General features: G+C 32.7%; 2 protein-coding genes across 4 annotated transcripts; one reads left to right on the top strand and one right to left on the bottom strand.

Moving 5' to 3' along the window:
- Window positions 1–657: 657 nt before the first annotated feature.
- Window positions 658–20,430, top strand: LOC128166684 (E3 ubiquitin-protein ligase trul-1-like). 2 transcript variants are annotated; one of them, XM_052831996.1, is made up of 14 exons: window positions 658–751; window positions 935–1,094; window positions 5,334–5,532; window positions 9,713–9,787; window positions 10,699–10,893; window positions 12,939–13,052; window positions 13,536–13,670; window positions 14,001–14,084; window positions 14,735–14,878; window positions 15,406–15,522; window positions 15,776–15,877; window positions 19,180–19,284; window positions 19,594–19,639; window positions 20,120–20,430. In XM_052831996.1, exons 2-14 carry the CDS (start codon window positions 1,032–1,034, stop codon window positions 20,139–20,141), a joined length of 1,401 nt encoding a protein of 466 aa, XP_052687956.1. In that variant the 5' UTR covers window positions 658–751; window positions 935–1,031; the 3' UTR covers window positions 20,142–20,430. The 2 variants fall into 2 exon arrangements, with proteins under 2 accessions (XP_052687956.1, XP_052687957.1); XM_052831997.1 differs by lacking the exon at window positions 658–751 and having other exon boundaries at window positions 762–1,094.
- Window positions 20,431–21,912: 1,482 nt separating this feature from the next.
- LOC128166288 (uncharacterized) lies at window positions 21,913–26,093 on the bottom strand. Of its 2 annotated transcripts, none has more exons than XM_052831368.1 (4): window positions 25,990–26,093; window positions 25,613–25,796; window positions 23,304–23,468; window positions 21,913–23,203 (listed from the first exon to the last, which is right to left on the bottom strand). In XM_052831368.1, exons 2-4 carry the CDS (start codon window positions 25,782–25,784, stop codon window positions 22,230–22,232), a joined length of 1,311 nt encoding a protein of 436 aa, XP_052687328.1. In that variant the 5' UTR covers window positions 25,785–25,796; window positions 25,990–26,093; the 3' UTR covers window positions 21,913–22,229. The 2 variants fall into 2 exon arrangements, with proteins under 2 accessions (XP_052687328.1, XP_052687327.1); XM_052831367.1 differs by having other exon boundaries at window positions 25,613–25,823; window positions 25,990–26,092.
- Between the last annotated feature and the right edge of the window lie 1,278 nt (window positions 26,094–27,371).

The raw sequence follows: 27,371 nt of genomic DNA, 5'->3' as shown, positions 1-27,371 counted from the left end.
TTGGCAATCATTGACACAAGGCGGACATGTACATTTTGATATGGTGTGCAATATTTGACATTATGTTTATAGTACTTAAATTGAACCTGGAATAATTCTGTTGATATTATTCTGGAAATATACCTTTTAAATAATATTAAAAAAATTTAAATCCCTTAAATCTTCATTTGATGGGATGATTTACCGGTAATTCAATAATAATTTAGAAGTACAGAACCATTTGAATTTGTGACCAATAATTTTCACAAATCCAAGTTTTTCTTTGGTTTTGATTTTTATTGGGCAGTATTTTCTGCAGCATAATATACGCTGCAATGCAGCATATTTTCAAATCTGAAGAAAATATTTTTCATCATTTATAATGTCCAATACAATGCCTCATTTCTGTAATATTACGATTTCCCCATCTTGGCGGGTGTAAGTGCCAAGCAAAGACCCTGCACTTCTTGAAAATTGAACATGAATCCTTTGTTTTAATGTGGTTTTAACAAAGATGTTTAAATTGTAGTAGACGTGTTTTTAATTAAAAAGTAATAAATAAAAATAAGATATATGATTAATAAATTAGTAAATAATTAAATGAATTCTAATTCTTCCTTATGCCAACAAGGTATTTAGTTAGAGCTTTCCACCCCTTTAGATCCACACACACATTCAAACATTTTACATTCATTTATGTTCTTATTCGAACAATCTCCAACGAACATAAAATATTTACTTCCTTATTCAATCATAACAACATTTATTATGGGTAAGTGCTCCAAGACTATAGCGCATCTCTGTCGCGGCAGAGACATCAATTAATTGTTGATTCGGTTAATGCACATGTGTTACACAATTTAAGCTCTGAATATCTAAAAGCATAAGTGAAAGGGTAATGTTTGAACAGTTTTTATTTTCGATATGATTTCGTTGAAGGAATTATTTATTTCAGAAAACCCGATGGATCCTCTACTTTCGTTTTCAATGTAGTGTATCAAATAGGCCCTGTAAACGAACGTTTGGTGTATTCATTCAGAAAAAGGGATACAATGGCCACACGACGATCTACATCCGAGTCCGAAGACATAGTTTTTGATGAAAAAACGCTCAAGGTATTTTAAGAAATTTTGTAGGCGGAACCAATTTTGTAGGCCTAATGAAGAACGTACGTACGTTAACGTTACAGCTATAGTAGGTCTACTATGTATAACATTGATCTATGTCAGGATAATACATATTTTCCTTGGATACGTGTACAGACATGGTCTTTTGGTCTTTTCATATTCTACATTAAGATTATGCCTGTCCACTTCATCATAAAGAAAGTATAGGTCAATTTGAAACTTTTTTTTAGCTCACCTGAGCCGAAAGGTCAAGTGAGCTATTCTGAGCACATTTTGTCCGTCGTCCGTCTGTCTGTCCGTCCCTCTGTAAACTTTACTTTTTGAACTTATTCTCTAAAACAGCTTGACCGATTTCAATCAAATTTGGCTCAAAGCATCGTATGAGAAGGCAAAAATGAAAGACTGATCTTTATTCAGCGGAGAAATCTGAGTTATTACGAAAACAATAATAAAGGAAAGGCGTGGTTTCAATCAGATTATAGCTTCGGGTTTGGTATTCCATACGAGTCTTGATAAAATGGGTAGGCAAACCCGGGCCGGAACAAAAAAAAAAACCCAGGCAGATCGAGATTTTTCAATTTACGTCGATAATAATTAACCAATGTCATTGAAATTTTTAGGATATGTTACAGACCTGTATACATGTATTTGTATTCGCTGTAAATATTGAAAGACAAGAATGCATATTTTGGAATTTATTGACTATTGTTGATTTGCAAGTGGGTAAAATGGATAGGCAAACCCGGGTCGACATTTCTAGGGTTTGTGGACTTATTTAAGAAGAAACTAAATAATTCATGTTTAATTCCACACTTTTAAAACGAGGTACTTTGTTTAAAGCAGCCATGACATATGATAAACGGGTCGATCTGACAAAGATGAATTTGTTTGTTGTGCAACAGTTCGCATGCAAAATTCATTGGTGCCGATTTTGTGAAGTATGAAGTAAATTGAGGTTAAATATTTCAATGCGTTGACAGTTTTCACACATATGACAGTGGTATTAGCTTGTTTTGATTTTCGTTTCGTTTACATTATTAATGCTTTGTAACCTGGGAACTATCGCCTGTATTTTGTAATTTTTTCGTATAAAATCAAACAGACACTTCGGTAAATCAGACAGTTGACTGTTTACCTGCGCACATTAAGCAAAATCTGATCTAATAACAAAGTACTAAAATACAATTTATTCTATCAGTAATTTGGTATGATCTTTTGCGTAATGATTGATTAATGCAATGTGATTTGTTAATATCGAGTTTATTCAGTTTAAATAGAGTTTAATATTGCTGACAGAACTATATATACGTATATATATGATTCATTTTGAAAAATAAATTGTGCTCTTTTTTGTTATAGTGCATGTGTTTCTTACATTTAATCGTTTACAATTTCTATTTACTAACCATATTTGAGTGTTAAGCTTTGAATTATAAGCAAGATACAGAGCTTTGCTCACAATTCTATTTTTGTACACATATCTGAGGCCATTTTTTTTGTTTCCATTTTAAATGCTGAATAGGAAATACCAAGTTAAAAATCTTAAGCTGAATGTAATAAACTCATGTGAACGAAATATGACTCAAACCTAGCAGAACTGTGAGCTCTGTATCTTGCTTATAATTCTATGTTTGATGCTGTAATTTTGCTTGATAATTAGAAATGTCTCATAAACATTAAATACTTGTACAAAAAAATTAAAGGATGATATGCTGTAGCTACTATCTGGGGGCCCCTCTTTATACAATAAATAATACAAAATCTATACGTACATCAATTTTGATAGTTTTTTAGACATGAGTAAATAAAAAAGACACCGTTAAAACAGTTTCCATAGTTCTGACACATTTCTGTAAAGGGGATAAAGGCATTATTGCTATTCCCAAGAAAATATTACAGCGGAAAATTATCCTGGTTTGTAGCCAATTGTTATATTTGAATAAAGATGAAAATAATGCACCCATTATTTTCATCTTTAATCAAATACTAGTACCGGTAAGTAGTTGAGGTAGAAAATGTACCTTATATGCCCTCATATATTTTGATCACTTTATAAAGGGGTTGGGGGGGGGGGGGGGGGGGGGCAGAACGAAATTATAGGGAATTGGAAGTTAACAGTGTACCCCTACCAAATGTTTAGTTTTATATCTTGCATAGAATTTTCTTATTCTTGGTTAAAATAGTATTCCATAAAGGTACAATGTCAAAGATAACATGTATGCCAAAAAAGTGTAAAATTCCAATACTTTACAATATTTATTTTTTGTTATTCTATGGAGTGGCCATATGGCACAATATCTTTTGAACGCCCATTTAAAGTCATTGTTGCTCAGATGAGCAATGTGGCCCTATGGGCCTCTTGTTACTTGGGTTGGGATGGGGGGGGGGGGTTAAATAATTTAAAAGTGTGGTTGAATTTTCTTAAAAAAATTTTTAATCAGTTGAATAGTTTTGTTGGTAATATTTATGGGATAAAAAGCTTCTATTTGTGCCAAAAATATTTTTTTTTATGATTTGAACAATTAACTTACATCTACATACCATTTATAAGGAATTAACCTTAATTAATATGTTTTCATTATGTTTTACTATACTCTGTCCCAAGTTTCTGCTACTACCACTTTTTGCGTAACATCTCGATAATCATAAATATCTTTGCACCCAAATTACATCGATCCATTCACTGTAGAATTAAAAAAGTTTACATTATATGTTAAATTTTGAAATGCCCCCTCTACATGCAGCTTCAGGACTCAATACACAGCCAGAGATAGAAAGTCTGCAGAGATTTTGCATTGCAAGGTACCCTAGATGATAAATTAAAAAATTGTGTGAGGTGTCCTGAGTACTTCCAAATGGATCTTAGAAAAGATGTAAACATTTCCCATTTTGAACCCCCTACAGTGTTTTTTTTACTTTAAATTCTCCGGGTAAAAACATGAGATATGTCAGTATCAACAAAGAAACCTTTTTTTCCCTTTTATCAATCTGACTTGTACTTCTTTGACAGGTATGTTTAGTTTAATAAAAAAATCATCAAAAAGTGATGTCATCATTTTTCGAAGAGTTTTTGTCCTTTGAAACAAGGTTATATTTCTTCTATATTCTTAATTAGTATACAATATAAAAGGATGAGCATTTTTGCAGGAAGTTTTGAATATGTGATGGTTTTTTTAAAGTAATTATGCACCCTATATTAAATCACTTTGTGTATTTAAGGTATCCAATCCATAATTGCCCAATATCAAATGAATCTGGATGCAAAACAGATATGTATAGGCTTATACTCAGTATACTTGGAAATTGTAAGAGCGGAATGTGTCCTATAAATGACCTTTTCTTTTTTCTTTTTTTTGAAGAGTTGCCCCCTTTGCTTTTAATCTATAAAAGAATTATTCTTTAAAAAAGTCTATATATGGCCAGTTTAAAATTTATTTACAATAGTTTTTGTATTCCTTACAATAAAATACATCTTTCCACCAAAGCATTTTTTAATACTTTTTTATTTTTAAAAATGTGCAGGTCTCCATAGACCTTAATGCAATCTTCATTATTAATTACTGCTTAGTTAATATTTTTGAAAATTTCTCTCAGTAAATCTTTTTTTACTCTAAAATACTTCATTTAGCCAATCAACCATGCAAAGATATCTTGTACTAAGTTTTGTTGAAATTGGTCAAGTGCATGGTTCTATAGAAGATGAAAATTTGAAAAGATAATGACAATGCTAATGACAAATGCAAATAATAAATAAATTTTGATCATAACGCTTACTTGGGTCTTTGGCTCATTTGAGATTAAAAACTGGTAAATGAATGTTAATTTTATAACCAAACATTGCGTTTTTGGATCAAAATTAACCAAACATTTATTTCCAGGTATTACATGTACTGTAAATTCCTAATTAAAAGCAAGGAATTAATATCCGCGTAAAATCACAAGAATCACATCTCGCGGATTTTAAATTCTTGTTTTTATTTTTCGGAAGCATGTAAATTATAATTAATAATAATAAAAATTTGGCATTTGCATTTTAAATAATATTCTTGTGATTTGATGAAAAACAGATCGCAGAATTAGTACCGGTACTTGTGTAAAATAAGAAATCTTCACTATACTAGCATACAGATAGAGGTTTTATGATGGTCAGATTGATGTTAATCTCTATGTTTAGTTATAAATAAATGAATTTATTTTTTATACAACAGGATACCTTTTATTTTTCAGCTCTCAGAGATAAAGGCTTTTTTTGTCTGTACAATATGCTCCAATTTATTAAGTGGAACTTCTACAACTGTTTGTGGACACCGATATTGTGCACACTGTATACAGAACTGGTTTCAAAGAAAGAAAGATTGTCCTGTCTGCAACAGGTCTTTGAGAAATCATCAAGAGGTCAGAGATCACCAGTTTGATGATTTGCTGAGTAAGCATGTCGTTTTATTTTTTTTTCTCTCATTTAAATTCAAATCATGTAATGTAAAGATGTTTAGGGCAGTATAAATGCTCAATGTAACCTGGGCACTAATGTTCATCCTCAAAGTTGAAATTTGTTTCTGTGACTTTAATTGGTTGCTGAGAGTGATTCACAACAGAGAACTTAATTCTCCAGAATGTAATTTGTAAAGAGGTACATTTTACACTTATACTAATGATACTCATGTGCTATTGCCACATTGAAAAATCAGTCACTAAAAAATAGTTTTCTTTTTTATTAGCTCACCAGAGCTTTTCTGATCACATTTTGTCTGTGTCCATCTGTCCATAAACTTTTCACATTTTCAACATTTTCTCCAGAACCACTGGGCTAATTTCAACCAAACTTGGCACCCTTAGGCAAAGAGGATTCAAAGTTGTGAAAATGAAGGATCACATCCTTTTTTAAGGGGGGTTAATTAGGAATTATTGATATTTTTTGACAAATTTTCAAAAATCTTGTCAAGAACAATTTGGCCAGGAAAGCTTAAAATTTAAGTGAAAGCATTCTCAGGTAGTGTTAATTATACCCCCGCAAACGAAGTTTAGGGGGGTATATTGGTTTCACCCTGTCCGTCTGTCCGTCTGTCCGTCTGTCTGTCCGTCTGTCCGTCTGTCTGTCCGTCCGTCTGTCTGTAGACGCAACTTTGTCCCCCCTATAGAATTTTTTATTACTGCATGGAACAGTTTGAAAATTTGTACATATGTTGAACACCATCTGAAGATGTGCACCTGCAATTTTTTTTAAGATCAGACAAGATTTAATGATTTTATGACAGTATTCATTTTCCTTATTCTATATATTGTACACTAATGTTGAAAAGTAAGGGAGGTAATCCTTAAAGATTTTATCAATTAATTAATAGAAAACACTCTAAAATATATTTATATAAATACATCCAGATGGATTTTTTTGTCTTTATGTCTCAATTAATAAAAAAATAATTATTTTTTATAAGTATTCTATCAACTGACAATGCAAAGTTTTTGTTTGTCAATGATAAATTCTTAGGAGCTAATGAGAACATCAAAGACAAGTTTGGCTGAATTCATTTGTCCCAAGGGAGCCATTATCTGAGCCATGGCTCAGATGGAGCATGTGTTTAGGGGAAATTGATAATCTGTAAAATGGGTGATGGTTTTGGGGCTATTTTAAAACTGTTTCATGTAAACCAAAAGGTCTATCATTATAAGGAAATAAATAATATATAATTATTAATAAAGAAGTTAAACTATTTTTAGAGGTTGTTTAAATTTATTTGTCAAGTAATTTGATGAAGTGACCCTATTGGGCATTAATTTAAATGAAATTCAAAATTACTGATATGATTGTAGTGTTTTGGCAATTTTAAAATTGTTTGTAATATTAAATTTTCTTTTTTACATATTTTTACATAGTATGATAATTATGGTAATGTTTTGGGAGTTTATTAAATTTAACAAGCTCATCAAAGAAAATCATAGTCCTATGGGATCAATTTTCTGATATGGAGTTCAATTGTGCCATAGGAGAAAGTGAGGAAAATTTGAAACAACTAATTGCATCTGTCAAGACTCTTATTAGAAAGATATTGAAAGTTTTATCAACAGAAGAGCATTGCTTGGCTACCGGTATTTCTATTCACTGCAAAGGGAGGGGTTATTGTCATTTTGTTGGTTTTTCTTTAAATCAATTAAATTAAAAAAATATATCATCAAATACATACATTTGTAAATGTATTACTGTTATAGATATGTATTTACAGTGAAATTCTGACAATTTTGATTTTAATTTTTCTTTGTTAACTATTTTTTTTTTTTTTACAATTCTAGAATTTTTTTTTTGTATGTGTTCCAAACCTTAATTATTATTCAATTCAATTATTTGTCCCATTTGAAATTAGCCTAACGGGGGTATTAGTCCCATTAGGACAGTTCTAGTTCAAAGTTGTGAAAAACATGACCCCCGGGGATATGATGGGGCCACAATTGGGGGGGGGGTGTCAAATTTACATAGTAATATATAAAGGTAATGTTTAAAAGTCTTCTTTTCTGAAACTGCAGCATGGTCAGTCAGAAAAGCTGTAACTTGTGTGGAAGCATCCTCAGATAGGGTAGATTCAAGTTTGCTCAAATCATGATCCCTGGAGGTAGGGTGGGGCCATAATGGGGGAGGGGTCAAATTTTTACATAGGAATATATTGGGAAAGATTTTTTTTTTTAAATCTTCTATAACACGATTTGCCTAGAAAAGTTGTAACTTTAGTCAGTTCTGATGGAGGGTGTAGATTAAAATTTAGCAAAATCATAATTTTTGGGAGTTGATTTTAATCAACTCTCCTATGCACTTACGCGGGCAAAGCGAAAGTGAAACAGTGTTTGGACCTAAGCACAAATCAATTATACCGCTGACAACACTTAGTTCTTAAAAATAATCGATAAATTCGATGCTATGTATTTTGAAGCATTGTTTTTCAAGAAATCTTATTTATTAATAACATGAAAATAGTAAGATTTTAAATTGTACAAACAGTTTAGATATTTTCTAAGTAGTATGTATTCCTACGCTAGAGTTCAATGTAGTCTCGTTCAACCAGACGCTAGGGTGGCTCCGTTAATATCCGACAAAACAGAGTCTCTCTTGCTTGTCGGAGATAAGCAGAGACAGCCGAGCGTTTGGTTGAACAAAACTAGAGTTCAATCTTGCCTGGATCCATACAATTTCTCAGAAATATTTCGATTACTGATACTACATGTACTTGCCATGCAATATCACATATCGTTGATTTTGAATAAATGATATTTGATAAAATCAACTCCCGTCAGTACTTCAGTACTTTGATTAGGATTAGGGTTGAGCCATATTGGGGGGGGGGGGGGGGGTCCAATTTTGCAAAGGAAAACATTTGAAATATTCACAAAAACTCAAATGTTATTATATTATATAGTTTTACTTATATGCAAGCATTTTGACATATTGCTGGTTCTTTAAAATGATTTAGACTTTGGCCCTTAGACAATTCTTGGGCTCACAAGGGGTTCAAAGTTTGATGTAGGTTTATAATCGATACATAAACAGTTGTTTAAGCGCACTTCTCGATAACTGCAATGCTCAATATGTAATATGACTGTAAAATCATCCTGTTACAAAGGGGCTCAATAATAAACATACGAATATTTAGGGGAATTTTTTTTATATAGGATCTGTGATATGACATTGTTTAGATATTTTGTATATGGCTCCAAAAAGCTGATTTATTTTGTTCATTGTTGCTCAGGTGAGCGATGTGGCCCATCAGCCTCTTGTTTTACCTCATGTCCTTTCCCAAGAAAATTAGCTCGGTTTGTACGTTAATTTGAAAGTGAGTGTTGCGACACACGTGCCCCTTGTGAATTTCTATCCGTTTCCGTCCGTCGTCCTGCGTTAACAATACATTTTTAACTTCTTCTTAAAAACTACAAGGCTGATTGTTACCATTTTTGGTGTGAGGCATCTTTATGGTTAGAGGAATCTAAATTATGAAATTCATGGCTCTACTACCCCAGGGGTGCCACATGTGGGGCCAAATATGCAAAAAAAAACCACAAATTTTCAAAAATCTTCTTCTCTACTCCCACACATGTGAGGAAAAAACTGGTTGCATAGTTATGATGTCCATGAAGCCCTCTACCAAAATTATATAATTCTTGACCCCTTTGTTAGGGGTTCAGACTCTAGGGTGGGGCCAATATGGCCATATTGTAAAAATGTTTTAAATCTTCTTCTCTTCTCTCACACATGTGGGCATAATGTTAAAAAATTATCTTCTTTACTCCCACACACCTGAAAGGAAAACAGAATTCACGATCTTGTAGACCAGATCTTTAAGATTTTCGCCAAAATTATAGGTTTCATATTTCTTTTGAAAGATTTCAGGCAGGGAGGTGGTCGTCATTACAAATTTATAATTTTTCTACTCCAGAATGAAACCTAATTAATTAAATGCAGATATGAGACTCCTCGACAATTTTGTGTATGGGTTAAATGCTACTCAGGTGACCGTTAAGGCCAATTGGCCTCTTGTTTAATTGTCACCATAACTTGTATTTGCTTGCAAAATATGTTTATCAAGTATAAATTAACTTAATTTTTTTTATTTGGTTTTTGACAGAAACTATTAAAGAGAAGGCAGTCAGTACTGCTGAGGTTGGAGCCAGATATGTGTTGGAGACGAGTAATAGTACCGGTAAGTGACATCTTCTGTAACGGTATATAAATAGTGCCTGTTTGGGAGGGTAACAGATGAAATTGAAATGGTTTTTGAGGGGTGTCAGTTTCAACTGTTATCCTCCCAAACAGGCACTATTTATTTTGTTATACTGAATGTCTTAATTTTAAAGAAAACGTCATTGCTTTTAGATAGGAATAACGTGAATTCAAAGGTGAACCGTACACGCATGATTTTCGCGCATGTAACAATTCGTATTGTTATACTTTCATGTTAAATACTGAAATCTGTTTGGTTAAGACGCATTTCATAATCTGTTCTATTACCCTCAGCGTTAGCAACTCACTTAGCAACGGGTAACATTACGAAAATTATGCACGTACGGTTCACTGTAGAATTCACGTTATTCCTATATAAAAGCAGTAAAATTTTCTTAAAAATTAAGACATTCAGTATAACGAAATAAATAGTGCCTGTTTGGGAGGATAACAGTTAAAATTGACACCCCTCGAAAACCATTGTCAAGCTCCGCTTCGCGTCGGTTGACAGTGGTTTTCTCCGGGTGTCAATTTCAACTGTTACCCTCCCAAACAGGCAATATTTATATAATGTTACCCATTGCTAAGTGTGTTGCTAACGCTGAGGGTAATAGAACAGATTATGAACTGCGTCTAAACCAATCAGATTTCAGTATTTAACATGAAAGTATAACAATATGTGTTCTTGCATTCTGATACACCAATAAAAAAAAAAGAAGACACAAGTGCCATTTTGCACTCTTTTTTTTGTTGCCCTACCAAAAGGATGGACAGCATGATTAACTTATAGTTTTATTTGATTTTTAATTACACTGATTTCTTGATCAGTCTTCAGTTCTCTATAAGCATCTATTCAATTTGACTTGTAAAAAAAGATTTTTGTTCCATTAGATGGTGGTAATGGTAATAGAGTCAGCCATCCCATTGACCAGAAGATGGCAGAGGTTCTGTGTGTTCTCCTACCCCAGAAAGACAGGGATCTGAAGGATATGGTGGAGAAATTAATTGCAGAAAAGGACAAAGTTCTACAAATTTTCAAGGAAAAAGAGCTGCCACAGAGGGATAGGCAAATTGAGTTTTACCGAGGTGAGTTGTGCACATGTAATATTGTCACCATGAACCACTTTTGATATTTGTATTAACATTTAAACTGCTTTGTGCTTGCAATATCAATAATGAATATCATGAGAGCTTGAATCATGCACATTAATCGTGAAATTTTTGGCAATGTTGAACCTAAACTAGTGTAGTACTAAATATTAAAACTAAATACTAACTATAATTAAGAATATTTCAGGCTGTCCAAATTCTGGCAGAAAATGCAATACATACCAGTAATTAATTGTATTTAAACTATATTTATAAACATGTATCATTATCGACAAATTCCAATCATTTTGTTGAATTTTTGTTTTGTTTATTTTTCTTTTGTTATAGAATTTGAATTAAACTGCTACTGGACCAATGATCAGCTGAAATTGATGGTTTTTCTTCAATATCTTAATAGAATTAATAATAAATAATATTGTTATCAATTTCTTTTTGGTGTGAATTTTTCATTTATATCACTTTCAATTTTGACAATTGCACCAAGCAAAAAGATTACCTGCCTCCTGAAAGCAAACTTTTTAATTTCTTGAGTCTGTGTATTACTGATTGGTTGCTTGGACTTATACGAGTTTCATGTCTAATAAAAGACAAAAAAATTAGGCTAAAAAAGAAAAAAAAGTATTTAGTAATATTCATATACATGTACATTCCTCTGAAGAACTACTCTCTCTCTCTCTCTCTCTCTCTCTCTCTCTCAATGATTGTGACATATAATTCGAAATACTTTAAACATGCAATATTGGTATATAAGGGCATTGGTAACAATACATCACCAAAATGTTTTGATAAGATAAAACTGTGCAACTCTAAATTGTCTGTACAGATATATACCTGTATTAAATAATTGACTGCATACATCATAATTATAAAAATAGAACAATGTTGCAAGTTATTCATCGCTTTATCCGCGCCATCAACCAATCAGTGACTTGTTGATACAATTACCGTAAGGAGGTTGATATTGTATATACCGGTACATGTACTTGGCACAGCTGTCAAATGGAAGCTGACGCATTGCCAGTTGGAAAATTTGTGTAACATATATGAAAGGAAGTGATAATACTTAATAACTGCCTTATCTTTCTTTTTGTCAAGTTATTTTTAACATTTTAACCATTGAACTTCTCTCTCTAATGTTCTTTATTAACAGATCAATTCAGGTTCAATTTTTACACCACATAATGTACTCCAGTGTATCAGTATCAATATATTTTACATAGTTCTAGCAACAAAAAGATAAGTTTTATACACAGAATTGGAGACACGTATTATACATGTTCATGATGTATATTTTTAGCCATGCTCACTCTTATATTGATGGTCATTAATCACTCTCTTCTTACAGGGGTGATTATTTTATTTCAGATTACAAAAACTTTTACTTTTGAATAAAAGATAAAATGGTTTTTTAAAATTGAACCCAAGGAAAAGAGGAAATATTTTGCCTGCCTTAAATGATGATTAAAAGCTAATCATTTTGATATATAAAGCCTCATTAGGCACAATAGCATCTACAGTTAACAGTGCATTAAACCGCATAAAGACAATATTAATATGAAGTTAAATTTATATTTTAAGAAAGACATAATTTTAACAATAATATTTCTATTTGCCTATGATAGTTAATGTTTCATTTACACCTAAAACATCTTCTGTCATATATACTGTGGATTCCATATTTTATGCGAGTACTTAATTCTGCGATTTTACCGTTTTCCATCAAATTGCAAGAACATAAAATTGCGATTATCATAGTTTTATGTAGTTTACATACATTGTATGTCTGAAAAGTTAAAGTGAGATTTTAAACATCGCAAGATGTACTTATCGCAATTTTACGCGGATTTTTATTCCTCAATTTTGATTAGGAATCTACAGTATGCTTAATCTAACAAAACAAATATATATGCATAATTATCTCCATTTAATAAGTTTATTATTTTTATCACTTGGTTAACATTATTCAATGCATTATACAGCCTTTTAAAAATCTTAAGTAAAAATTATTTCAATTTATTTAGATCAGTGTAAAAAACTGGAAGAGGAAGCAAAGCTGCTGAGACCTTTGCCAGAAAAAATGGAGAAATTCCGACAATTGGAGGCGAAACTCAATGGAGAAAAGCACCAACTGGAAGGTAATTAAGGGAGATAAATCTTTTTTCACTACATGTGTCTCAAATTTTTAAATGAAGGAATACTTTATCATTTATATTGTTTCTGTGGTTTTAATCTTCGATACCAAGATGTAAAAAAAATGCATTTAAAGTGGTATGGGACATCTGTCGATATTAATGTGGATTAAAGTTCTATATAATTGAAAAATTTTCACCGGTTTTGAATTTTCTAATTTTACAATATTTAACCAAAAAATAGCTTTTAAAAATATATGAAAAGGTAAGAAATTGTAAAACCCCCAGCGGGATTTGAACTCATGACTTACAGGTTGGTAGTAAACCCTCTAACCCACTGCGCTACGGAGTTAGGTGACCATTTTTGGAAAGAAATTAACTACTTATATAATTACACTTTATTTTATTGTTTATTTCGATAAACAATATGTCACAACATGGAAGTATCCCATACCACCTTAAAAGTGCTTTTATCATCACTTTTAACAGAAAAAATACAGAGATTGCAAGGGGAGTTAACTACCCTGCGGACAGATGTTGTAACACGTCAACAGAGGGAAAAGGAGCTGTACGGACAATTACAGCACCAAGCTGCTGAAATAAAACACCTTGAGATGGTCTCAGGTGAGAATTGTTCAGTTGTTAGTAACAGTCTAGTTACAGCATGTCTCCCTTTATCAAAAATGTCAAAAATCGTTAACTTGAGAGAAAGTAAATTTGGAAATGGCATAAAAGTTTCCTTCCATAAGAGCAAAGCAAGGAAATCAAATTATGCCCCTTAGGTTTGGATTCATCTTTGTGTGTGTCACAAGTATGTACACTTTTTGGAAATTTTTTTTTTTTAATTTTTCAAGATGTTTAGGGGAGTTAATAGTTTCAGTTAATTATAAAGCTAATTTTTGTCTCTATAATAAATTGATTTTCATTATTTTATGTGATTGATTTCCCTTTCAGATGAAAAAACAAAGGCAGCAGCAATCTGTGACTCTCTGAAGAAAACAGTCAAACAACTGGAGAAAGATTTACAACGAAAGACAAGTGAGAAATAAAATTTAGATACATGTATCTGAATTTTGTCAATTTCAACTTAATATATCTGTTACTTATAGGTTGCAGCAGTTTTTGGAACTTTCAGCACTTTGAATAGAAATTAAAATTTCCATACATCTGACTGAAAAATAAACACATTGGATTAAATCTTAAATCTATAGTCAACATCTACATTTGGCACCAAAATAGATTTTAGGTTCATGAAATTTTGATGTTTACCTGCATGGCAAGCAGGGTATATGCTGTGTCATGGCAAGAAAATTGTGGCATTGCAAATGTAAAATTTTAAGCGAGTGTACAAAAGGCTATCTAATTTACATTTAATTTTGATTTCTTGTAATGGGCGAGGAGAAGTAATGACAGACCAGACTGCGATTCGAACCTGTGCCCCCTGAACCTCGAACTTTACATGTAGTCAGGTGCTCTAACTTCTGAGCTACCTGGTGCTGGTATTAGAACTGATCTGACCGTCACATCTTTAAAATTTTACGGCAGCTTTTGGTAGCAGTAGCTTTGAAGTTTATGAAATGCACGTAAAAAAAACAACACCATTGCAGTCTGTCTGTATACTTTGGTTCACGTGTTTGTATAATCAGGGAAATGTGATGAGTTATTATAATGCAGCCTTTTTAAAACAGGTGAAGCTGCCCAGTTAGGAGGCTTTGTCGTCTACAAGGAACTTTTCGATCAAAAAAATCAAGAGGCTTTTGTCTTGCAAGAGTGTCTGAAATACAAGGAATCTATCATCTTGGAGATGCAACAACAGCTGGAGAACAGGGATGGTCAGTGATGAATTTTGATGACTTAATATCAGTGATTAACAAACATGTAGTTAATTATCCCATTTAACTGCCAAACAAAAAAAAAACTTTAAAAATTTTTGTGTTAGATTGTGAAAATTTGAGGATATTTTTATGTTAGAAGTATATCAATTTCAGGTTACAAGTATCATGCAATTTCATGTTTTAATTTCCTGATATCAGTTGCATGAACTTCTTTTCCAAATGACTTACGAGGGCTGGAAAGTCATGGCCACTTTTACATTATATGTATCTCTTTAACAGGGAAAGTTTTTAAAATAAATATTAAGTAGTTTAAAATATTAAAAGGCTTACTTTACTTTTCAAATGTCTATGGTGAAATAATTCATATCGAAATTTTTAAGGTAGATCGATCTAATAGTTATATAATGTTTTGACCATCGATTCAGTCTCTTTAATTAATCAATGTGCCCTGTTACCAAGATCAGATGATGTTACTTGAAATTAATGTAATTAACAACAATATTTTGGATTTTTTTCCTTCACAGGACAAATTATTGCCTTGACACAGAAGTTAAAAGAGACACCTTTGTCCCTTAAAGATGTAGAAATTCGTTACAATAAACAGCTGCAAAAAATGGAAGAAGACATGGAAAAATTTTACGGTATCAATTTTGTAGATTTCAAACTATGATATTGCATCAAATTATTGTTTAGATTTGAGAAGTTTTTATCAAATTTGGTAAACTATAATATGCATGTATATATTTTAATTTTCAAATACATACCTTTACATGAAGTACATGTACTTGTAACGAATTAACAATTTTAAATAATTTGAAAGCAGTTTTATGCATGCACTACATGTGTTATTGATTTTAATGTTTAAGATATTATATATTTTGTTGAATATTTTAGAGCGGAAATCTGAAATGGATAAAAGACATACAGAGAATTTAGCTAAAGAATTGGCAGAAGTAAGATCAGCCCATTTAGAGGACCAACAGAGAATGCATGATGGTAAGATACATTACATTCCTTAATTTACGCGAGTACCGTACTTAATTCCTTGTTCCAGCCATTTTGCATCAAATCATGAGAATATAAAATCGCAAATGGCCAATTTTCATTAAAGTTTCATTTAGTTTACATCTGTATGAAAAATAAAAGCGATATTTTAAGATTTGGGAGGGCTGCTTCTTGCAAATTTGCACAGGTATTAATTCCTTGTTAGCTCACCTGAACCGAAGGTTCAAGTGAGCTTTTCTGATCACCCGTTGTCCGTCGTCCGTCCGTCCGTCCGTCCATCTGTCTGTCCGTCCGTCTGTAAACTTTTCACATTTTCAACTTCTTCTCAAAAACCACTGGGCCAAATTTAACCAAATTTGGTACAAAGCATCCTTATGGAAAGGGGGTTATAAATTGTTAAAATAAAGGGCACAGCCCTTTTCAAAAGGGAGATAATTGCGAAACAGTAAGTTTAGGGTGCATGTCTTTAAAAATCTTCTTCTCAAGAACCACGGCACCAGAAATGCCAATATTTAAACAAAAGCTTGTATATATAGTGAAGATTCTAAATTGTAAAAATGGTGACCCTCAGACCAAAACTGGGGCCCCAGGCGGGGTTCAAAGTTTAACATAGAAATACATAGGAAAATGTTTAAAAAATCTTCTTCTCAAGAACCACTGCACCAGAAATGCCAATATTTACACAAAAGCTTTTATATATAGTGAAGATTCTAAATTGTAAAAATGGTGACCCTCGGACCAAAACTGGGGCCCCAGGCGGGGTTCAAAGTTTAACATAGAAATACCTTAGGAAAATGTTTAAAAAATCTTCTTCTCAAGAACCACTGCACCAGAAATGCCAATATTTACACAAAAACTTGTATATATAGTGAAGATTCTAAATTGTAAAAATCGTGACCCTCGGACCAAAACTGGGGCCCCAGGCGGGGTTCAAAGTTTAACATAGAAATACATAGGAAAATGTTTAAAAAATCTTCTTCTCAAGAACCACTGCACCAGAAATGCCAATATTTACACAAAAGCTTGTATATATAGTGAAGATTCTAAATTGTAAAAATGGTGACCCTCGGACCAAAACTGGGGCCCCAGGCGGGGTTCAAAGTTTAACATAGAAATACATAGGAAAATGTTTAAAAATCTTCTTCTCAAGAACCACTGCACCAGAAATGCCAATATTTACACAAAAGCTTGTATATATAGTGAAGATTCTAAATTGTAAAAATCGTGCCCCTCGGACCAAAACTGGGGCCCCAGGCGGGGTTCAAAGTTTAACATAGAAATACCTTAGGAAAATGTTTAAAAAATCTTCTTCTCAAGAACCACTGCACCAGAAATGCCAATATTTACACAAAAGCTTGTATGTATAATGAACATTCTAAATTGTAGAAATCGTGACCCTCGGACCAAGACTGGGGCCCCAGGCGGGGTTCAAAGTTTAACATAGAACTACATATGAAAAATGTTTAAAAATTTTCTTCTCAAGAACCACTGCACCAGAAATGCCAATATTTACACAAAAGCTTGTATATATAGTGAAGATTTTAAATTGTAAAAATCGTGCCCCTCGGACCAAGACTGGGGCCCCAGGCGGGGTTCAAAGTTTAACATAGAAATACCTTAGGAAAATGTTTAAAAAATCTTCTTCTCAAGAACCACTGCACCAGAAATGCCAATATTTACACAAAAGCTTGTATGTATAATGAACATTCTAAATTGTAGAAATCGTGACCCTCGGACCAAGACTGGGGCCCCAGGCGGGGTTCAAAGTTTAACATAGAACTACATATGAAAAATGTTTAAAAATTTTCTTCTTAAGAACCACTTCACCAAAAATGCCAATACATACACAAAAGGTTGTATACATAGTGAAGATTGTAAAAATCGTGACCCCCGAACAAAAAGTGGGGCCCCAGTAGGGGTTTAGATTTTAACATATGTAGGAAAATGTTTTAAAATCTTCTTCTCAAGAACTAAAGTGCAACTGTTTGGGATATTACTATGCATACATGTACATCCTTAAATAATGTAGATTAAAAAAATTGTAACTCCCGGACAATTGATGGGCACCAAGAGGGGTTCAAAATTTAAACATTTTAAAAAACATAAAGGAAAAGTTTAAAAATTTTCTTCTCAAGAACTACAATGTTTTAGTTTGTGGAATTTCTATGCATGCATCCTTCGCTTATGTAGATTCCTAATTGGTAAAATCGTGACCCCCGGACCAATACTGGGGCCCCAAGATGGGGTCAAAATTTATTAAAGAAATATAAAGGTAACACGTTAAAAAATCTTCTTCTCGAGAACTACAATGCTTCAATTTGTGAGATTACTATCATGCATACAACCTTGGATAATGAAGGTTCGACAGTTTTAAAATAGTGACCCCTGGAGTAATACTAGAGACCCAAGATGGGTTTAAAGTTAAATGTAGAAGTACCGGTATATATGGAAAATGTTTAAAAATCTTCTTTTCGAGAACTACAATGCATCAATTTGTCAGATAACTACGTCAGCACCCTCAAATAGTGTAGATTCGAAATTATAAAAGCCGTGATCTCAATCTAATACTGGGGCCCCAAGAGGTGTTCAAAGTTTAGCATAGAAATATAGAGGGAAAATGTTGAAAAATCTTTTTCTAGGGAACTATAATGCTTCAGCTTGTGAGATAACTAGGCAAGCATCCTTAAATAATGTAGATTCCAAATAATTAAAACTTTAGCACTGGATTAATACTGTGGCCCCAAGAGGGGTTCAAAGTTTAACATAGAAAGATATATTGAAAATGTTTTTAAAAAGTTTTTCTCGAGAACTATAATGCTACAGTTTGTGAGATTACTATGCAAGGATCCTCAAATTGTGTAAACTCTAATGTAGTGGAACCAAGAGTTATCTTTCTTGTGTTCTGTACAGTCTGAGAGTTATTCCTCTTGAAGTGGAACTCTGCTATGTTCAGTTTTTCAGGTTGTGTACGTGCGGTCCCACCGCAGTGCTTCACATTTTCATTCCTATGTTACTATTTATGTTGTTCAAGCCAACCTCGGACCATAACTGGGTCCCCAGAAAGGGGTTCAATGTTTAAAATAGAAAAAGCATATGCTACGAAATGTAATGTTACAAGGAACTGCTGTTCAGGTGAGCGATGTGGCCCATGGGCCTCTTGTGTTTAATTGCGATAGCAGTTAACGGGAGTAACTACCGTACGCTCTTTACACTCGTAAATGATTTTACCGAATATTACACATAACACATGTAGCCAAATGTATAGTAAATGGAAACTTTTATATTATTTTCAGAGAACATGAAATTAAGAAAGAGCTTTGAAACACAAAATAATATTCCCAATTGGAATTCAGAGGAAAGGTGCACACAGTTGGAAGCCTCCTTAAACTACTACAAAAGTAAGAGTGCTGATTGTGCTTTCTGCATTTTATTTTTCTTGCTCATTATTTTTTTTTCTTATGCAATATACACAGGTTTTTAATACAATATTAATGCAGCAAAGTTAATAAGATTTAATGTATGTTTGAATGATTTTTGTACTCTTAGCCTTGGCAGGGAATTTCTTAGAAAATTTGAGTTGGATCAAAATCAAATCCCATATTGTAAATTATTTGAGATATTATATGACAATTTTATTTCAATTACCAAATTAAAGTGTTATTTTTTTTAAATACATGTTTGAAAACATATCTATTTATGTATTTTAGATAAAGTTCATGAGTTAGAAGAGAGATTAACTATCAGCTATAACAAGTAAGCAGAACTAAGAGGATTTTTACATATTTATAACAGTTTGTTGTCATAAACACGTGACAAGAATTATGAAACAATCTTTTATAGTCTGCTTTTCATTTTACTGGTATATAATATATATTTTATTGACCTGTATAAATCACTAAAATTATATGCCGCCGCCACACCCCCCCCCCCCCTATTTTTCAAACATTCACATGTAAATAATTTTATCTAAAAATGTGTGAGTGGGTTTTGTATAGATTATAATAATTTATGTAAATGCTCATTGCCATTAAATAAAACTGGTTTTCATTTTAATTTTGGTTGCATTACATTTTTTAATAAGACAAAACTACAGTACTATATGTGTTAGGCTACATACACCTCTGCACCTCTGTTTGTCTCTAAAGGGGCGGGGGGTCTGATATAAGTTTTCAATCATGATTTCCTCTTTATGGATGTATACCGCCTATATTGTAATATCTTTCTTTAACACAGGAGTAATAGCTGCAGCCCATAGAATGCAAGGACTGATACCTCCTAATGACAAGGCAACAAAGATTTTTTTTCTATGCAGTAATGGACAGTTTCTCTCTACTATTTAATCATAGCATAAATTTTTATTACTGTAAAAGTGCTTATCTATAGTTATGCGGTAAGCTTAAAACCTTGTAAAACAACCCTAAAAAATCAAATTTTAGAGTAGAAAAAAATGCAAATGCATATTTTAATACCCACACTTATTTGACGATAGAAAACTTGTACCTAACCACAAGCGCAAATAACCACTTTTACAGTAATTCAAAGATATAAATAAATGCCTTCTCTTTCGTAAATACAGCACGCACTGTGATATTTTAGAAGATGTTGATTTTGTTGGTGTTGTTCATTGCAAAATGCAATGTTTATTTTTTATACATTTATGTACTTAGATGTTTGTTCCATTAATAGAGGTTTGTATCAGCAATTCTACGTCTTAATTAATTAGCAGAATGATACTGTGTTCATGATCATGTTAATGATTTAGTCATTTTTGAAATCTTTCTCTAAAGATTCTAGATTGTTTTAACCATGTTATGTAATATATTACAGAATATATTCTTCTACATATATACTGGGCATTCAAAAACATTTTCAATTATTTTCTTACTCTGTCTCATATTTGGGGTAGTATTGTGGACTTTTTTGCCACTTAGAATTTATTGCATGTACAAAATATTTGGCACCGTAAGATTATTTTATTAATCCAGTTTGATTTTAAGTTTAATGAAGATCTTCATGAACAAAATACTGTATTAATAACAATTACATGTAACTATTCAAGTTATTACTTCACTATCATATTTGATACTACACATACAATGCTGTAGAATAGTTCTTCTTCAAATAATAGTATTAGCAGAGTAAATAGAGCTGTCTAAATTTCTATGCTTTGATATATTTTTTATGACGGGGCCAGAACTAATGTGAATGAAATTGTGCAAAATAAATTGCATGCAAGATTAAATGTTCGCCAGAGGCCAACAAATTTTATTCAGTGTGCAAATTTTATTTAGTGTGTAAAATTTCTAGAAGTGCAAATAAGTTCTTTTTTATGACACATTCTAATCTTTAAATGAACCAGTAAATTGCTTTATTCATTCTGGACAAGATTCTGTTTTTCTTTCATTTCAATAAAAGATGCAAGGAGTGGGAGGGCAATCATTGGTAGATCATCAAACTAGTTGATGCCCATTGAATCTCTCTATGAAATATGTATAACTTTATTGCAAGATAATACCATCAATGAATCATTATCATTAATGATAACAACTTAGTTGTGTTACTGTAAGTTTTACAGGTATACTGTTTACAGTTTTACAGGTATACTGTAACTACATCCCCCCTTTATATTGTCAAATTGTTTACAGTTATCTATTCAAGAAAATTCACTCTTTGCAAAACCATGATCCCCATGAAATCATGTGAAAAGTCTACAAAACAGTGCTCCTACCCAAACCCTCTGAAATTAAAGATTCCAAAACTAAATTCCTCCCATCGAATACCGGTATGTACTGGTGTACAACAATGATTAACGTGGGATCGCATTCATCTCAAATTTGTATGTTTTTGACAAATTGTTGATGTATGAAAAAGGATAATTTTACTCTTGTTGAAACATTTATGCTGTACCTTGAAGTATTTTATGAATGAAGATTTTTAAACAAAATAAAAAAATTAAGATTTGATTTGTTATTTGTTGTGTTTTTTCGGAGCAGTTTCATTGTTCTATAATTAACGACTACCATTAATGAAATCTTGCTTTGAAGTATTCTTTTATTCAACAGAAAAATACATAAAATATCAACTCCTACATATATCAAGTGAACTTTCAAAAAAGTAATGAAGACTGGCATGGAAATTTATAGTGCTTTGCTTGTTTCAATCATATTAAAAAACGGGGAGTACTGGTATTCTATTACAGTATGCATGTACAGTAACTCCTGACATCAATGGATAAAACCAATGATGGGTCCTGTTTAAAGTGTCAATTATTGTCATGTTTCTTAGTTGAGAAAGGTACAAAACTTAAATTATGGATTGAAGGGAAAAGAATAAAGATAATCTTTTAACAAGTGTGGCAAAGGGAGTTTCTCAATGTCTGATGGATGCACAAAGCGCTGAATAGCAATTTGCACAAAGACTGTAAATTAAGCACATTCAGTAGTTGCATTACTCTGATTTTCCTGTCCCAGCAGGCAATTGCAGCCTGCTCTCCTGTGGAGGACAAAGAGAGGCAAGTTGTATTGGGAGCAATGGATCCTAACTTAAGCAAAATGTCCTCAAAGTCTGGGCACACTACAGTCAAATCAATCTCAAGCTGGAGGTTTAAATCGTCTGCATCTAACACTTTAATTTTCAGATTAAAGAGTGCTGAGACAATGCAGTTGGAATCATATGAGTACTTGAGACAATCCACACAGCTTCCGAGGTCACTTGAGCTGCAAAGCATCTTTTTCTTCTCAGTGTTGATTATGTATAGTACTGTATCATTAGCAGCAACTGCCATAACACAGTGTTGAGACCGAGGGTCAAAGTCATAGGTCGAAGGTGACTGGAGGTCACAATCTGAAAGTATTTCTTCAAACACAGAACATACTCCTTGACCTTTTTTCCAGTCGACCACAATCAATTCCCCTTTACTGAATCCCACAGCAACAAGCCTGCTATCCGGAGACCACTTAACATCTGCTCGGTCTGTGAAAGGTAGGGGTGGTGGTTTAATGTCCGGGTACAGGTCGGGTATTTTCATCACAGCATCAGGAACTAGTACCGTCTCTGATCCATACACGGACAGCGTATAGACATTACTTGAGGCTTTAGCAACGACTGCATGATATCGGCCATTTGCAGAAGTAGCGTAGTCTCTGTACTGTGTAAAATGTGAGTCCCGTGCCCTGTGAATTATGGGATGACCTGGATTGTAAACCACTAAATGTTCATGAATAGAGGATGTATCCAAAGTTGTTAGTTTTCTACCGTCTGGATTTATCTGGAGTTTTGGGAATCCTTTACAGCTTGCCTGAGGAATGACACCTGATTCTGTGAACATAAATAGATTATGTATCCAGTAAACCAAGTTGAAAACCTGTACATTTTTAAAATCAAAATTAAAACTACATGAAATGCAAAGTTCCCTTACTTCCATTGTCTAAATTGTATTGCATAACTTTTCCACAAGGTAACGAAGAAACTTTTTTCCACTGGATTCCATGGAGAATCTGGAAGGGTGTGGATGTAGAGATAATGATGTTGTCATTGTTTGGAAAGAACTGACAAAATGTCCACCAGACATCAATGGTTGGATCTGTCAGTAAAAAACTTCATTAGTGAGATGAAAAAGAGGCCTATGGCCAATGATTATCAAAGAAAAAGTTCTCAAATTCTCAAAAGATTTTTGTATCCTTTTTCAAAATTGTTTAAGAATTGCTCCCATTTCAGCCATATCTGGGCTGCTGTATGTTTCCCTTAGAAGACTGAAAATGGTTACAAATAGTCGATATATCACAAAATTAATACCAATGCTCAAAATAAAACGGCACTAAAACAAATAATGTCAAAAAGTTGTACCAAGTCTGGTTTGGGAGAAGCTTGATTCAGGGACCTATTAACAACTATTAATTACCAGTAGTTGTGAGATATGCACGAAGCACATTTGACATGTGAAAAAGTCAGACCGGTATGATCACTATCATCGGATCGCTCAGTTGGTAGAGTACCTAACAAGAGACTAAGAGGAGTCTGGTTCGAATGGGGGTCCTATTTCTCCCATCCCGTTTCATTATGTTCTGTGATCAACCTCTGGAAATGACAGGTTTATAACTCCTGCTAGGGGAAAACCTGGGATGTTGGTATTCAAGGGCAAAGATAATTTAAAGTAGTCCGAGTCTCGCACTACGTCATAATACGGGTTTTACAATATTGGTTCGACTTTTACAAAGCGTTTTTGATACCCGGTATTGATTTTGCTCTACATCGCTGTTGTAAACAATGGCAATAATTGGCAATTAGAACGGTAATATATGTATTCTATGAGAGATAGAAATGATTAATGTTGAGAAACTCGATTCTGTTAAAGTAAAATGAAAAACGAAGTTTCTGATTAACCAGGATCTCAGGTATGCTTATATCTTCTTTGTTTTGAACCCCCCCCCTCCCCCCCCCCCCCCCGAATTTTTCTTTTTCTTTTACTAAAACCAGTTTAAATTTAGAGACAGAAGCTATTTCGAATTTAATCAATCGTCAATTAATTAATGTTTATATGATATCTAACATTGTTGACAGATCTAGGCAGAAAACTGTAGCAAAATGTGATTTTTACGGATTTTTTCGTCAGGGTCTACTTGGTTTAGAGCTTATGGCGTGAAAAGTAATCCGTCAACATATAATTTATTTTAACAAATCTTTTTTCTAAGATGTCAATCTATAGAATAAACACCATGAATTTAAGTTTGAGTCTATAAAATAGTAAAAAAAATTACCAAACGCGATACTAGCATTGCATTTTTTGTATTCTATTTTGATACATCAGGTCTATAAAGCGTACTTACTCACAAAAATTTGCGCAAAATTATTGATGAGATATGGCTTAAATAAATATTTATACTCTATTTTGTATGTTCAGTTCTAATTTTCCCAAAATTGGTAATTATTTCTAGGAAAAACGGACGTCTGGCAAATTTCATAATTGTCAATAATTTTCGCAAGGGGGTTCACCCGTCTGAGAGATGATAACAAACAAACTAGCATGTAAACATACAAATTTTCTTTTGTATATGTATTGCTAGAATGTATATTTATCATTTAAAGCTAAGCTTTTAATGATTGAGCCCATTTAGTGCCAAGTATAGGACTACCTTAAGGGGACATGAAATTATGTGACAGTTAGAATTGTTGGATACTATAGATATTAATTAAATACCATGAATTAATATCTGCGTGAAATAGTTAGATGCATATCTCACAGATTTCAAAATCTCGCTTTTATTTTTAGGACAGGTGCAATCTAATTAAAATTAGATGTTTGATCCGCTCGCTTACTCGCTACACAAACCGTTTGTGTAGCGAGTAAGCGAGCGGATCAAACATCTAATTTTAATTAGATTGGGACAGGTGTAAACTAAATGAAACTATTGATAAAAATTTGGCATCTGTGCATGATTTTATATAATTCTTGCAGTTTGATGCAAAACAGTTGAATCACAAAATTAAGTACTTGTGTAAAATAAGGTTCGAATCTACAGTAGTCAGAACTCGGTAAAGCAATTGAGATTCTGGGGTTCTGAGTGCAAATCCTATTCTTGATAGGCTAAATCTGATTTGTAATTATTTTTCCCATCTCATTACAGATATCGCATCTCTGCCGTATAAACTGCAGCTTCTTTTGTTAAACATTCTTTAACAATAGCTTTATTGGGACTATGCTTTTGACAGCTACAGACATTTACTTACTTTCCACGCTGTATTTTGGTAGAATCCGCAGGATCTCAATCAGTTCTCCTTGTTTCTTGCCTTTGTGTCCTGGGAATTTAGTAAGAGTTTGTGATGGGTAACATCTTACTACATCCGGACAGGAATGTCCATGGGCTATATAGCCCTTAAGGGTTGAAGTTGAAACACCCATTGTTGACTGTCACTGTTGATAATGTCTCATTAATTAAATCTAAAAGTCCCATACATAAAACGCTATAAGTACTTGCAGATTAATCCATTATGCAACCGAGTAAGCACATCGTTATGTATGCACTCGATAATCAATTATTGGTGTCGCATTCAGAAATATATTATGTAATAATAACGGGTAATTGCTGGATTATTATGAAAATTACCTTATTCATTGTGAATTTCCTTCACAACATTTCTCCATAAAATGTAAACATCAGAGAACGGGAAGTAACTCCACTGAGAGTTGCGCAATGCACCAGTTCTTATAATATTTTTAGAGTAGTTCCCCTTTGACTGTGCTCTGAATCACCTTTTTCAAATGTGAAGTGTGTGCTAATTTATAATATGTATCGGAGCTTTCCGCAAAATTTAACAAAACGCTTCATTTGCTTTATGTATTTCTGCAAGCTTTCTACAAACTTGGTCGTTTTTACTTAATTTTATAGGTACGTTTAAAAATTGTGTTTTTAAAAATAAACAAATAAAAAACTTCCGCAACATAATATGTTTTAATTAATGATTAATCATTATTGAAGAAAATTATTTTAGAAATATATTTTAAGCCAGAAACGGATTACACATTCTTTTTTTAATATCGAACGCCAAACGATCTATCCTTATTTTGTGAAATTCCCTTCTCTGAGTGAATATTATATGCGCATAACATTCTTGAATTGTCCTTGAACTTGGGGAAAAAAAATAACTCAGCGCCTTTGATAAGTCTTTAAATTAATTTACTGCTAAAAAGGTTAAACAATAAATCGGAAAAGTATTGTTTGTTTGGTGTGTTATTTATCGGCAATTGTAAACATTGATTGATTTTAGTCGCTGGTTAAGTTAAAATAATTATTCTAACTTGTGTTAACGTTTTGATTTCACTAATTTTGTCAGTACTTATATTCCTTATTTAGATTTATTCAGAAAAAGTTATTTCTGTGCTGAAGATTTTTTTTTAGATATTTATTTTCTGAATTGATAATATACCTACATGTACAAACACTACATCGTTGTTTTTTTGTTTTTTGTTTGGTTGGACAAGACAAAATGCGGAGGGACTTGTCGGTTCGTAAATTCATGTTTTTACAATATTAAGAAAATGGTACATTATCAAAAATCTTTAGATTGCCCTCTCCTCGTACCAATTCAATTGAACTTTGCACTTGAATTGCATTTTTCTTATTCATTCATTATATTTCAAGGTAGGCAAAGAAACCATTATTATATAATCATAAGTATTTGTTGTAATTGATCTATTTACTTCAATTCCATGGTGCAAAAATTGTTATGCGATACAGTTTATGAGTCTATTTTTTCTATTTCGTTAATTCAAAATCAAAACCAAACTTGAGAGAGAGAGAGAGAGAGAGAGAGAGAGAGAGAGAGAGAGAAAATTCAAAATCAAAACCAAACATGAGAGAGAGAGAGAGAGAGAGAGAGAGAGAGAGAGTGTACAAACACCCTTTGATGTATTATTCCGACGATAGTGCTACTTAATTCTTACGAAAACAACAACACTTATCACTGTGCAAAGTATCGTAATCTTTTT

The sequence above is a fragment of the Crassostrea angulata genome, chromosome 10, assembly GCF_025612915.1.
Source record: "Crassostrea angulata isolate pt1a10 chromosome 10, ASM2561291v2, whole genome shotgun sequence".
Classification (NCBI taxonomy): domain Eukaryota; kingdom Metazoa; phylum Mollusca; class Bivalvia; order Ostreida; family Ostreidae; genus Magallana; species Magallana angulata.
This window is presented reverse-complemented; position numbering and strand designations above follow the sequence as displayed.

Bases quoted from the DNA above. Each gene is read 5' to 3' on its own strand.
- LOC128166684 (XM_052831996.1), top strand. From the start codon at position 1,032: ATGGCCACACGACGATCTACATCCGAGTCCGAAGACATAGTTTTTGAT. The intron at 1,095-5,333 runs GTATTTTAAGAA...TTTATTTTTCAG, and splicing joins TTGATGAAAAAACGCTCAAG to CTCTCAGAGATAAAGGCTTT. The intron at 15,523-15,775 runs GTATCAATTTTG...TGAATATTTTAG, and splicing joins AGACATGGAAAAATTTTACG to AGCGGAAATCTGAAATGGAT.
- LOC128166288 (XM_052831368.1), bottom strand. From the start codon at position 25,784: ATGGGTGTTTCAACTTCAACCCTTAAGGGCTATATAGCCCATGGACAT. The intron at 23,469-25,612 runs GTAAGTAAATGT...TTTTACTGACAG, and splicing joins ACCAAAATACAGCGTGGAAA to ATCCAACCATTGATGTCTGG. The intron at 23,204-23,303 runs GTAAGGGAACTT...TTATGTTCACAG, and splicing joins ATACAATTTAGACAATGGAA to AATCAGGTGTCATTCCTCAG.